The 13,479-nt window shown below is 46.9% G+C and overlaps 2 protein-coding genes and 1 long non-coding RNA gene across 3 annotated transcripts; 1 reads left to right on the top strand and 2 right to left on the bottom strand.

The window, feature by feature from the left end:
- Nucleotides 1-4,406: 4,406 nt before the first annotated feature.
- LOC120650764 lies at nt 4,407-6,306 on the bottom strand. Its single transcript, XM_039928028.1, has 6 exons — nt 6,148-6,306; nt 5,876-6,047; nt 5,585-5,751; nt 5,222-5,510; nt 4,889-5,040; nt 4,407-4,815 (listed from the first exon to the last, which is right to left on the bottom strand). Exons 1-6 carry the CDS (start codon nt 6,167-6,169, stop codon nt 4,619-4,621), a joined length of 999 nt encoding a protein of 332 aa, XP_039783962.1. The 5' UTR covers nt 6,170-6,306; the 3' UTR covers nt 4,407-4,618.
- Nucleotides 6,307-8,494: 2,188 nt separating this feature from the next.
- On the top strand, nt 8,495-11,262 carry LOC120650765. The gene is made up of 3 exons (XM_039928029.1): nt 8,495-8,811; nt 8,905-8,993; nt 10,824-11,262. The coding sequence occupies exons 1-2, from the start codon at nt 8,617-8,619 to the stop codon at nt 8,968-8,970; spliced, it is 261 nt and encodes an 86-aa protein (XP_039783963.1). The 5' UTR covers nt 8,495-8,616; the 3' UTR covers nt 8,971-8,993; nt 10,824-11,262.
- A 371-nt stretch (nt 11,263-11,633) lies between these two features.
- Nucleotides 11,634-13,479, bottom strand: LOC120650766. The gene is made up of 2 exons (XR_005665802.1): nt 13,113-13,479; nt 11,634-11,987 (listed from the first exon to the last, which is right to left on the bottom strand). It is a non-coding gene; the product is annotated as an uncharacterized LOC120650766 (long non-coding RNA).

Below are 13,479 nucleotides of genomic sequence, written 5' to 3'. Positions count from 1 at the left end.
ACTATTAAAAATAGTAAATGAGTTATAAAATTGTTGAAGCTTGTATAAGAAAACTTATATAGAGTCTACTATATATTAAAAAATATACTTGTATGCATAAAATAATTATTTTTATGTATTACTTTACAATGGTTCAAGAAAATAAAAAGAAAAAGAAAAACATTAAGCAGGGAAGAAATGAAACTAGGCCCATTTGAGCCCCGATAGTCCAACTATTACTGACCGTCTAGCGCCGATCGGATGGATCTCATCGCATCCCCATGTTATTAAAACGCTCTCAGAAACCCTAGCACCTCCGGTTCCTCCCCCGCCCCGCCCCCGCCCCCGCCCCCTCCCGGCGGCCTCCACAGATCCCCCCTGTGTCCGTGCTCCTCTGCATCCGCGCGACGCCGCGCAGCTCCCGAGCCGGACAAGGCAGCGAGGGCGCTCGGGCTAGGGTGCCTGGTCATCCTGGCCGTGGATCCGCCGCCTCCTCCTCTGAGCGCACAAGCAGGCCGCTGCTAGCCGGTCGTGCATCCGGCCGGTGCTCGCTGCCCCCGTCTCCTCCTCCGCGCGTGCAGCCCGGCCGCCGCCTCCTCTGGGGCTGGATCCGTGCCTCAAAGAGAAGTCACCGACGAGGGGTGGGTTGACGCCGACGACGAGCCCACGGTGAAGGGCCCGGGTCGTCGCTACCGCCTCGGGTGCCACTACCCTCGGTGGAAGCTACGCTTGTCACTACACGCAAGCGAGGTGGCACCCTCCCTCCATTCCAGCGAGGTCGCGGCGCCCCCAATCTCATCAGGTTGTTTCTTCCCTCTTGAATCTTTCCAATCCTGCTGCAGCTTTGTTGCCTGATCTATCCAATCTTGTTTCGATTCTGTAGGTGGCTTTGATGTTCGATGTCTATGTTTGCTTCCTCATCTATCATCGTGTGAGTTTATTCCCTTTGATGATGTTCGGTTCATATAAAAATGGATCTTAGTGGCTAGCGTGGCTGCATCTTTGTTCCAATGATTTGCATGCCAGATATTAGTTGAAATGCCTAACTGAATCTATCAGACCTACAAATCTAAACCAACTTCTCTGCTATGCACTATAGATCTGCAATGTGCTTGTGCAATTGTGTCCCCTATTAATATGTTCAATCTATTTGCTTGCGAGATCTGGAGAGGTGATAGAGGAGAAACATGAGATAGAAAGGATTCGTAGGGGAAATCTGACGAGCGGAAGAATACTCATTTTTCTAGGTACTGATATTGATGGCTCAATTTTCTCAGGCTTATTTTTAGCACACTTCCATTTGAGTTAACTACCTGAACATTCATGTCTTAGTTGCTAATATCATGTACTGAAACTAATTTTCTCAGGCTTCTTTTTTAGCATAAACTGAAACTAATTTTATATATAACTTGGCATCCATCTCATTTGTCGTGTGCTGCTGGGTTGATTGATGGATCAACTTGGCCTCTTCATTTTTATTCAGCATTGTTCTATTTTTGAATCAAATTGTTGCCTAACCCAGTATTGCATTGGCGTGGTGTAGCTCTCCATGCATCTGTGTCCATGAAGGTAATCTGTTAGATGAAATGGCCTTGGAGACAAAGTAGCTGCTGGTTGCTTTGCTTTATGGTCATGCAGATGATCAGTCCTTTCTTATCTGCATATTTGTTTGCTTTATGGTTGAAACTTGAAAGTGATCAGGAGTTATGACATTGTAAATCTATGCTATTGAAAAGATCTCATCACATTGTCTATTTCTGTATTCCTAAGCTGAAAATTATGCTTCATAGTTCCTCTACTTCATTTGTCTATTTCTGATTTGATCTTATCCTTGCCAATGTAAAATTAGGATGCCACTTGTACAGTAGAATTTATAAAAGAATGATTCATATTAGCTTCTTAATATTTTTTTGTTAGGAAACAGAGCATTGGGGAGGATCAGTGAGGAGATGAAGAAGCAAGTTGAGCGTGAAAACCTATGTGATCTACTATTGATGTTGCAAGTCCTGTTGGTGCTCTGGACCATTTGCTCCTTTGCTTCTGGAATCAAACTGCTAAATGTATCAAATGCTTGGATTTTTGGTGCTGTAGGTCCTCTTGGTGTGTATTCTAGGCTACTGTATCTCATTTCAGTGTAAACCTGAGATTGTATCCTTTTTTTTTGCTGCTAAAATTTAGTATATATTCTAAGGTGTAATGATCATTCTGGTGTATGGTATGAGAAATTGGATTGAATTGATGGGCTCAATTTTTAATTGGTCTGTTTGGTGGGCTTTCATTTGATAGTGGGTCAAAAAATGGCACAACTGACCGGCCCAGTTCAAAAAATTGGCCTGCTAATCAATGGGCCGTCGTGGTCCACATCACCAGCCACATCATCATCACTATCCTTATCACTAGCCATGCTGGCCGCCACATGGCATACATCCGTGACGTTTAATTTCGTCATGAATGATGGGCCTGGGCTTGGATGCACGGGCCTAAGATTGTTTTATGACGATAAACAAACGTCATAGATTGTGCTGATCTGTGACGATTTTGAAGAAAACATCATCCAATTTAATCTGTGACGCTCAATACATGACGCTGCTCGAAAACGTCACGAATAAAATTTTATGACAAATTTTCAACGATCTATGACGAAATTTTTCCGTCATGGAATAAATGGTTTCTTGTAGTGGAATTTGAAGCTATAGTTTAGATGATGGTTTGAGGTTATTGTTTACGTAACAAATTTGGAGATCAATGGGGAAAATATGAATAAGATATTCCAATGGATATATGAAGGCAACAGATTAATTTATAAATGATGAATGGAGAAAAATGTGAATAAGATATTCTTAAGGATATATGGAGAAAAATGTGAATAAGATCCCCGTGCGTGCGCGTCCTGGACATGGGCATAGAGTTGCAGGCCCGAGTAGCCACAGCTGCGCCGAACGGGTAGTCGAAGGGCGCGTGCGCGCTGGCCTCCCCGTGCCCATGCTTATTGGTGTACCGGAGGGCCTCGTCGCAGCCGTATCTCGTGAACCGGCAGGGGGTCACCATTGCCGCCATGAAGCTCTCTAGTTGGCCATTGCGGAGGTCGCCAATGGGCTTGCTGCAGCACCAATACTTCCAGTTGATGCGGCGTTGTTGTTCTCGCCTTCTTGGCAGCTGCATCGGTGCTACAACCCATGACCTTCTTTCCGCTCCTCTTCTGCATCTATTTGTTCCGGTCTAGCCTACGCCATGATGGTACCACCGGTGAGCGAGTATATAGGCGGGCTGGAGGAAGCCGAGCAGTCTATAGAATGGAACCCCAAGAGCTACGGATCACTCCCTCCAGGCCATTTTATTAGGTGCCACGAGGCTAAACACATATACCAGAAAGAAGTGGAACGTTAATATGCATACATGCATATGTGATTTTATTAGATGCTGGCCAGATTCTTAGTTACCAAGGTGAGAGTAACATGTGAGAGTTAATGTGTATGCATACAAATTCTCTCCTTGGCCAATGCACGTTAATGGCAACATAAAAACTGCTTATGAAAGTAAACAAAAGAACGCTTGCAATGGACCAATTTTTATGAGGTGAGCACTAAAGAACTCAGTAATTGGATGTGCTAATAATTTTAGTGCCTCCACATTAATGATTCTCACATAGTAAACTATTTCTTTGCTGAGTGATAGTGCAATGTTTCAATTAATGACTGTTAGTGGGATGGAGGATGATGAATCACAGCGTATGGCCAAGATTTATCTATCTACTGAAGATCTAACGGTTGAAACAAAAAAAATGATGTGGCTTAACGTGGTTGTAGAGAAATCAAAGTAATTTTATAGATTAGCAGGAGCCGTCGTAGGTCATCGGAACATGACAATCTCGTGAGTCGTGATACCATGATAACAGAAAAGATCACGCGTAACTGCCATTGTATCGGAGGACAACAAGGTTCCAACTATAGACCAACAACCAGTACGTATCGCCTCACGGACTTGTGGAATCAGGACCAAGACGGGGCTATGGTTGTTGTTGTGGTCGCCCGGGTCTGATGCATGCACGGCAGGCAAGCAAGCGCGCGGCGCGTGCCAGCCAAGGCGAGCAGAAGCGCTCTAGCCCGGCCGGCGTGCCGGGATAGGCAACAATAGCAAGAGTTCGTGCCGGGCGGGCTACAGTAACGCTCGCTAGCATTAGCATCAAAGGCACCCAAGTGCAGAAAGCTTTCTAATTAACCTGATCGATGCCATATTTTTTTCGTTTTGAACCAGAACCTTTTCCTGCTTTTATAGAAAGCGATAACAGAATTCAGTACAAACACAGCTGGGGAAACCCAGCTTAACAGAACAGTAAAAAATTTTTGGTCGATGCCATATTATTGAAGTTAATTTTTCGTGTATCACTTCTTAATTAATCTTCCAATCCAGTGTTTCACATCAGCAAGAGAGGGAACAGTAAAATTTTGCCACTGGATTTCCTCGTTGGAAACGAGGATCGAGAAATTCAGAGTACAAATTGAGGCGATTGCCGGTAGATGAAACTACACCAACAATCATGACAGTCAAATAAACTGAGCACACACGTTCATGTCTGAACCTTTATTTGGCATTCTGCACGCTTTCAGCCTCTCGGGCACGATCGAACAGCGCCACACTCTCACACACACCTAACTCTCTTCGCACCACTGCGATTCGGACCATGTTCCACCCTGGAGGAACCAATGATTTCAACCTCAGCTTCAATGCAGCACTTGGTCTTCACGAGATAGCCATTCGCCGAGTTCTTGAAATCTTCTAGAGAAATGAACTTACTCCAACCCCAGCCAGGAGCATTGTCTGAAAACTGACAACGTCCTGCATTTTCCAAGAATATGTTAAGAGTGATTGGCATGCATCTGGACTCTATCCCTTGAGCAGGTTTCTGTACCTGTTCCTTCCAGCAGGTGATTGCCAGTTTCCTGGTCTTTGATGGATAAGGTAAGTTGTACAAGGGTCGAGGTGTCTTTGGAGAGATCATTCTTCATATTCAGGTACAAGGAGAGGTGGTTCCCATCGCGAGATGGATACATACTGATATACCTGAAAATTGGACAGCGTGTAACAATTCGGTTCATGCTGTATAAAGCAACTATCATAGCATTGAATGACCAATTCTTACGGTAAGATCTTTTTCATCGAAATAAGATTAGTACGAAACTTCATATGAATTATTTAACGTCATTCAGTCATGTCAAGAATTGCAAGCTGAAGATGCCATCACCATTTGTATCCACCGACTTCAAACTCCGGAGAGTCACCCGGGTTCTTCAGGGAAAAGAAGTCCTCAATGTTCCAAGTGTAAACTTTGGACTCATTGAAGATGCTCGTCTTCTGAACAAACAGCGTTTCTAATGTGACGATGGCTTGAGAAGTGGCAACCTTGATGAACTCGACACCAAAGACGCAGCTGTTGTTGACGAGGAATCCAGAGGACTGCTTTTTCAGCGTTTCCAGGGGGATCATGCATGAGGCCCCAGCGCTTGTGCTTGCTGTCTGAAAACTGTGGCTTACTGTACACAAAGTGTTCAAAGCATAAATCGTTTCTCTTCTTCAGAATAAAGCATCTTGCTAGAGCATGTGTTACCTTGATGCTCGCTGTGCTTTCCATAGGACTGATCATATATCAGCAACTTGAAAGAGGTCGCTACGATAGTATCAAGCTTGACAGAGCTTCTAGCCAGCTCAAGCTGAAGAGAGACGTGCTCCTCGTCGTCACCGCTCCTCTTGTCCCTTGGATTCAGTTTCAGGTACCTGTAAACAAGTCACGGTGGAGCACTCAGAATCTACAGCTAGTTACAGGAAGCAGGAACTACATACGCCAATGCGATGCAAACAGACAGTTGAGAAGAGCAGTCTGCACTGCAGGTAAGCATACCAGTTGAGGCCCATGATCTCAAACACTCTGGAGTAGGTCCATCCTTCACCCTTGTCGAGGAGCGAGTAGAATCCATCGATGCTCCACTTGAAGGCCATCTGCTGGCTCTGCATTCCAGCTGGAGAAGAAGGTGCTACCTTGGACCCATGGCCCTGCTCCGGCTTGGATCGTCCTGAAACAGCAATTCATCAGAAGATAAACCAGCAGTATGAAAAATCGAAACGACAGCTAAAATCAGCGCCGAAACACTGAGGTGAAAAACCGAGTATTACCGCGAGACGGAGAGTTACCCATGATGGCCCTTGCGACGCCAGTGCTGCCCTTCAGACGCCCCTTGCACTCTATATCTATACTATAGTAGGTGTAGAATGGCTTTAGGTGATGCCAAAATTTCTCTGCAAATGAGGTCAGGTTTCTGCATCTCCCTCACCGTTGACATTGGAAGTTTGGCAGGTCGCGAATGCAGAATAATGCAATTAGAGGGGTGCGTACGTCAATGCCTCAATGGCAATTTCCTAGCATTCGACGAACTGAAAACTCGGTGACAGTACAAGGGTGAGTTGTTGGCACAGTTGGGTCACACCACAGCAGAAGTGCGTGGTCGAAGTTCTTGTCCGCTGCGTAGCACAAAGTGCCTGCGTAGCACAAGTCGTCGTGCCCCCGGTCATCCAACGACCAGCCGCAATGTGAGAAAACAACTCGCATGCGTGTAAATCGAATCCATCTAGTCATTGTATCGTTGCAGTCGACCTGATCCTTTACTGTGAAATAGTTGTTCTATGTATAACCTATGGCAATAACTTTGGATTTTGAGTTACATAATTCTTTTTTTTTAATTTTTACAAAGTACAACTCAGATACTTACAACGTACGCACACTCACACCTCTATAAACACACGTACGCAAGCCCTACTCCTTACTCCTTATGAGCATCTTCGACGACCGAGCCGCCAAATCCTCGAGGTCGACGAAGTCAACACTGACACCGGAACATCGTCTATCATTTAACGCACAACGCTGTTAAATACTAAAAAAATCGCTCCTATGGAACATCCAGGACCTGAAGTGCTGCCAAGGTGCAACCACTTGCTGGGCTCTTAGACTTTTGTGGATGACTGAGACTTTTGTGGATGTAGTACCTCTTTGTTGGGCTCTGGTGTTTCCAAAGTTTGGCGTGCGCGGGCCAGCGTGCGGCCCGTTTGCCAAGCCTGCTAGCGCCCCATGACGACTTCCATCATCCACCCTGTTCACTGGGCTGGAGCGGATGGCTGGGGTTGATTTATGTGATGGAATAGTACTGTAGCGGACGGTACTGTAGCATATGGTTACTGTAGAGTTCCAAATACTGAGAATATGACCATATGCAGTGGTACTGTAGCAATAGTGGTACTAAGCAAACAGGGTAATCATCATCATCCCCATGGGCTGTGGCCTCCTCACCTCGCGCGGTCGCGCCGCACGGGAGACGGCGGCAGCGATCGATCGCACACGAAGGGTTAGTAATACAGTACTGCGCCACACCACACATAAGGATGAAAACGGACGGGAACGGGCGGGAAAACTCCTCTCCTGTTTCCGTTGTCGTATTTTTCCACCGGAAACAGGAGCGGGATGGGAAGAGCCGGAAACGGGACGGAAACCGGGATAAACAGGTATACGGAAACGAACAAATACGAGCGGGAATACAATGGAAACGGGGCGGGAACCGGAAACTCACACCGGGATGACACATTACAAGACATACCTATATCGTAACACCTTACACATTCAATGATTCAAAGCACAAATCAACATGTGCATAGCAATTAACAGGAAAGGTAGTCAACATCATATAGTCTACAAACCACAGAAAAATCTAGTGATAAACAAGCCAGTTCAACTAACATAGTAATTGAATAAATCTTGACACATCACGTAGATTAAGTCTTGACGCATCATATAAAAGAACTGAATAAGTCTTGACGTGGTAGTCAACATCACATAGTCCACAAACCATCTGCGAAGGAGACATCTTCGAGGATGGCGCTGGAGGCGTCGTGGTGCCTTGCAGCGCGCCAGGGGCGACGAACTGGCGGCAGCAGCCAGAGATAGAGGGCGCTGGGGCCTAGGGCGACGAACGGGCGCTGGCCTCTCGTGAGGTGAGGCGAGGCCGTGAGGGGGGTGACGGCTGGGGATAGGGTTTGAGGGGGTGGCCGCTGGGGGGTGGCTTTTTTTTTTGGTCTGTTGGGTTGGACTAGTACTTGCTAGCCTATCTCGTATAATTTGAAAATGAGATGAATACGGGTCCATCCTGGTAGAAAATGGGATCCCGATAAAACGGGTGGGATAGACTCTCTCCTGTATCCCGTCCCGTTTCCGGCTACCCTTGACCCGTTTCCTGTCCCATTTCCGGAATTTTCCGTCCCGTTTTCATAACTGCAAATATGGAATAAATGTAGAAATACAGCCAGACAAAAATGGAATTTTTTCCATCCGTTTTCATCCTTAACCACACACCTGGCCGCCCATCATCCGCCGCGCATGGCGTGCGGGCCCCGGTTTAGGTGCACCCGAACGAAGATAGAGGCACGGCACCGAACCCAACCACCGCGCCCGTGGAAATGATCTGATCCCCCCGTGCGCGCGCTCGCACAAGAGCGATCGATCGAGCAGAACAGCAGCGTTGCAGAAAGCCAGAAACGCACGCAGGCAGCCCACGCGACCCGACCCGAGAAGGAATTAACAAGGCTCCGGACCACGCGATGGGCTCGGGCGACCCGGCGGCCGACCCCCTCCTCCGCCACCACCCCGGCGCGCTCTCCCTCTCCTTCTCCCGCCGCGTCGCCATGGCGCGCGACGCCACCGCGGCCGCCGTGCCCGCGCTCCGCTCCGCCTGGCTCCTCGACCTCCTGCCGCTCCTCGTCGTCCTCCTCATCGCCGCCCACGTCCTCGCCCTCGTGCGCCCTCCCTCCCTCCCCGACCTACACATACCTCTCTCCCACCACCCCCGCCTGTAACATTTGAGGAATAACTTTGGCTCGCCGTCGCAGGGGTACTGGATCTACAGGCTCGCCACGGACGGGTCCAGGCAGCCCGCGCGGAGCAAGAAGCACTGAGGACGCGGCGCCCGCGGCAGGATGTAAGCCTCTCGAACATCGATGCTCTCCGTGGAGGTTAATTATCCGAAGCTGAGTAATTCATGACCATGCGAGTTGCTGGCGGCTGCCTGCTAGGCTTAGGCAGATGCTTCTCAAATGCTGATTGCCGAATGTTACGTCGAGAATAAGCGAATTTACTTGCTCGTAGCATGCTGGGTGCTAACGTTGATCTGCTCATTTTGGTGGTCTTTATACTTCAATACTACATAACTAGTTATACAGTCACCCTAAAAGCAAAGTTTTACCAATTTTGCCTCAATTTAGTTGGTGGCATCAGGTTTGGGCCTTTGGTACAATTTAGCTTTGGTACCTTGCTTGCTGGGCAGTTAATGAATATTCGATATATATTTGGGGGGGCCTCAGATTTGGAGATAGATTCAGTCTAGGACATTGGATGGTGATACTTTTGGGAATGGTATGGTTGGTGGATCGGGATTGGTTTCTTCACTACTACTTTAGTGTGCAATTATTGAACCCTTTTTAGGAGAACAATTATTGAGCCCCACTGAATTTGGTATCTGCGTTATATCAGTCATGTTTAGTATCCTTCTAAGCTGGGTTTGTTTGTCTGAACCTTGCAGTAATAAAATGTTTCTGTTCGACACATGTTTTTATTTTTTAAGATGAGTCTTAGATATTTGGAGTGCTTCATATGCCCCCACTCATTTTGCTTGCATTTGTTATGCATTGTGCTTCATTGGCAGTTTTGCATCTGATATTAATTTTCATTTTTGAACCATCTGTTGTTCTGTGCTCCTTGTACCTCATACTGTATTCACTTTGACCAAAGCCAAACAAACATATCAATATCAACGGAGCTACCCTTCACAGATCTAGTTTGTGTCTCAGTTTTTGGCTGCTTTAATTGCCAAAACTTGTATCACACCTAACTTTTGAATATAAGTAGACCATGTCCTGAGATGAAACTATCAGTTGTACCTTTAATGTTCTTACATTGATCATTAACCTCTTTTCAGCCGACATTTTGCAAATGAATGAAAGAAAACGATTTGCTTTAGCTGTATGTTGTCTGAAATGAAAATGTAAAGGATCCTGGCCTTTGAAAATAGGGATTTATTGCTCCGATGAAGTTAACTTGTATTCTAACCTTGGCAAAGCCTGATTTTTTTCAAAGCAAAATGTGTGATTCAAACTTCAAGTATTGGTAACTTGTCACTTCATGTTGATTTAACGAAAGGGATATCCTTTCTTCCATTGTACATTAACTAAGAAAAAGTTTGTTTCTGGTAAATCAGTAAGTTGACATTTCCTGTGTCATATAATTATGTATGAGCCTTCTATATGTGAAAGAAGAGGTTTTTGGGTTTTCTGCTGCAAAGTTGAAGGTATAGTCTGCTGTCATCTTAGATTGGCGCCACAAACCCATGAGACCATGACCTGATGACCATGATTAACACCTGTTTAGACTATCTTATTTTTTAGAGTCATGTTGTTATGAGTCTTTAAGTAATCAAGCAGCACAGGTTCCTGTGCTCACATTCTTTGGTTTCTCGAATCTAAACAGCAGCCCAGTATAACATTATTGAAGCAGAAAATGGCACCCTGGCCAACTGCCAAATTTCACCATAATGCAAAGTCACTGTGTTCTGTTTCTAATTTGTACCATTTAGAAGATGTCAAGAGGAGGGGTTAACAAACTCTCTCGAATTTTGTAGATTGTTATTTGTTTCAAATCTTCGTAGTGTTTGTGTAATACTACATAACATCAGATAACCTCTGAAACACCAACAGTAACTTGCTCAGTACTGCAGCCCTTCTGGCATTGATCGTTTTCATCCATATTGTTTCAGGCTTGCAGCCAATGTTTGCCATTTAGTTGATTAGTTCGTGCATCCTCTGCTTGTTGATCTCCAAGGTTTTCATACATTGGGTGGTGGCTCGGCAAAACTCCTCCTGAGAAAGACCAGAAGACAGGGAACCAAATCCCTTCCATCGGTTTGTTGAGATGTTGGTTTCAAAAGTGACGCTAGCTGATATGTAAAGGTGGACCACATGATCACAGATAGCTTTCTGTTGTTGAATGGGCGTGTCGTCTTGGACGCCTCCGTGTAAAGAACAGTAGATAGACAGTTGTGCCGTTTCTTCTGTTGTGGGCTTGTGTAATCTCAGGAGCAGCATTTTATTTGCGCAACCCAGAAACGGAGGAGTTTTCGGCCCCTCCCAGTTCCTGCTTCTAGGATATTGCCTGAATGTAACATGGATGCTCTGTGTTGCAGTTCCGGATAGTCATCACATCCAGCAGCACATGCCCAGGTGGCAGCCTAGCTCAGCAGACCAGGAGTTTCTAAAGATGTCTTGAGTACCTGCCTGGCATTTGTCACAGAAGTGTCGGCAGCGCGTTGTTGGATGATTGACCTGGATCGTCACACGAAAGGTGTGAGATCAAGGGCGTGTCCACCAGGGCGACAGCACCTGTTCCTCTTTTCGACTCGACCGGTGGCCTCTCTTTGCGTTTTCTCCCGGGAAAAGAGGGTTCCATTACGCCTTTGCCCTCGTGGGGCGGCACGACAGAGTACAAAGCGCAGGTAGACGCGCCGCGCATCCCAGATTCGTCTCGAATTAGATCTCAAGAACATTTCTGACCTCAAAAGATGCAGAAGAACCAAAAGAGCACGGCAAGGAATGAAGGAACCCCGCCGTCCAGCCCAGCCTTGCAGCATGTCTGCTATGTATCAGCCTGACACGCAGAATCGAAGCCCTTTTTGCACCAGGGATTGAAAAAAAAAATAAAGGATAGAGCTACAGCCGATTAATCACACGGCAATGCAGAGAAAGAGGTTTTATCAGGTCATGATGTACAAAAGTTAATTAACACATGGTATGATCACAGCGGAGAAGGATGTTTCTTCGTGGGCGCTCGGCTAACGGCAGACGATGCAGAGGACCACGGCGACGATGATGATCAGGATGAGGAGCGGCAGCGAAATGATCAGCACAAACTCCATCCGGTCTCCCTGCGAAACACGATCAAAGACTCGAAGTTTACATTTCACGATTGGCAAATAGCTTGTGCAGGTTTTGGCCAGATTCTACAATTTGCAAGGCTATCGAAGCACAATGACTCAATGAGTTTTATTCATAATGGCATTCCTACATACACTTGACCATAAGTCGCTACTTCCGAACTCGTCGACGGTTCGGTGCAAGAACAGAGCTTTATGCTCAGCCTCAGACGAAGGAACAGGCAGCAATGGCACGTTCCGCTGGAAAGGTACAGTATCGGATTCACCAATGAAATAACAATTGATGTGAATCGATTCTCCATCAGTGTGGTGCTTTGGGTCAAATTAACCTGCCTTTGGATTTCCAGAACAGAACAGATCACAGAAGATTGTAGGAGCTGTCGGTTCACTACTGGCCCGCTCTAGAATTTGGCTAAGATGTAAACAGCAGGTATCATCTTTTCTTTTTCTCCCATCAGCCAAATGCGCAACGCAGGTACCACCAGCGGATTCCCTCTGCTCTTGTAAGTCATGAGGTTATCAATCACTACTTCCCTTGGACATGGTCAGACATGGTCACTTGGGCACCAAAGTCTTACCTAGATCACTCTACCAGTCAACAGATGAGTCTTGAATCTGGAGCTTTGTCCAGAATAATAGAGGGGCACAGTTCTTGCTCCCTCAACTGCTCCATTTCTTAACCTAAGCCTGAATAAAATATGCTGGAGCCTGGAGCTAGCTAGCTACCTTCTACTACTAAATTGAGAATAAGTTTTTTTGTTTCCCACTGAAAGCTACTCGAATCGATGTAAAATTCATGCGAAACCTAGTACTACCAGCGTTGATCTAACATGGACGTCTTGGGCATAGCTGATTCCAGTCACAGGGCACGCCCAGAGTCGCCGAGGCACGGACAGAAGCACGATAAAAGGGTGATTTTCGTTGAAGAGCAAAAGCTGCTGCGAGGGAGAAGCCGCAGCTACAAATTCAAGATTCTGCTCGAGCGAGTAGCCCCTGAAGCCGAGGTAGGTTGGGGGCAATCTCCTCTGGCAATCTTTGCAACGGCACGCGGAATTCCTCGAGCGGACTGCGGCGAAATTAAGGGCAAGGGGACAGGGTGGAGAGACCGGAGCGTACCTGCGCGGATCGAGCTGCGCTTCCGGGTGCGCTTGCTGATCTTGCCGGAGCCGCGAGCCGGGGGACGGAGGCGACAGCGCGCGGCAACGGGGAGGATGAACGGGGCGAGATGCCGGAGACGAGACGGGGAGAAGGCGATGGCCGATGGCCGAGATTATGGCTCTGGGTGGGGTGGGAGTGGGAGGCTGGGAGCCCGTTAAATTAATCGGTCGGGGGAGGAAGAAACTCCAAGCGGGAAAACGCGTGCCACGCGCCGCGCCAGCCGTAGGCCGGGGCGCCTGAACCTTAGCTGGACGGCGCTTGCTTGACAAGTTGACAGTGAGAGTGAAGCGAGGCCAGCTATATCGAGCTGAGCTGATCCTCCTCG

This window comes from Panicum virgatum, chromosome 9K (genome assembly GCF_016808335.1).
Source record: "Panicum virgatum strain AP13 chromosome 9K, P.virgatum_v5, whole genome shotgun sequence".
Taxonomy (NCBI): Eukaryota; Viridiplantae; Streptophyta; class Magnoliopsida; order Poales; family Poaceae; genus Panicum; species Panicum virgatum.
Note: the sequence above shows the minus strand (reverse complement) of the source record. Positions and strands in the feature narration are given on the sequence as shown.

Coding starts and splice junctions, on each gene's coding strand:
- LOC120650764 (XM_039928028.1), bottom strand. CDS start 6,169: ATGGGTAACTCTCCGTCTCGCG. Junction 6,048..6,147: donor GGGTAACTCTCCGTCTCGCG/GTAATACTCGGT, acceptor TTGCTGTTTCAG/GACGATCCAAGCCGGAGCAG. Junction 5,041..5,221: donor GAAGTCGGTGGATACAAATG/GTGATGGCATCT, acceptor TCCAATTTTCAG/GTATATCAGTATGTATCCAT.
- LOC120650765 (XM_039928029.1), top strand. CDS start 8,617: ATGGGCTCGGGCGACCCGGCGGCCGACCCCCTCCTCCGCCACCACCCC. Junction 8,812..8,904: donor CCGCCCACGTCCTCGCCCTC/GTGCGCCCTCCC, acceptor TCGCCGTCGCAG/GGGTACTGGATCTACAGGCT.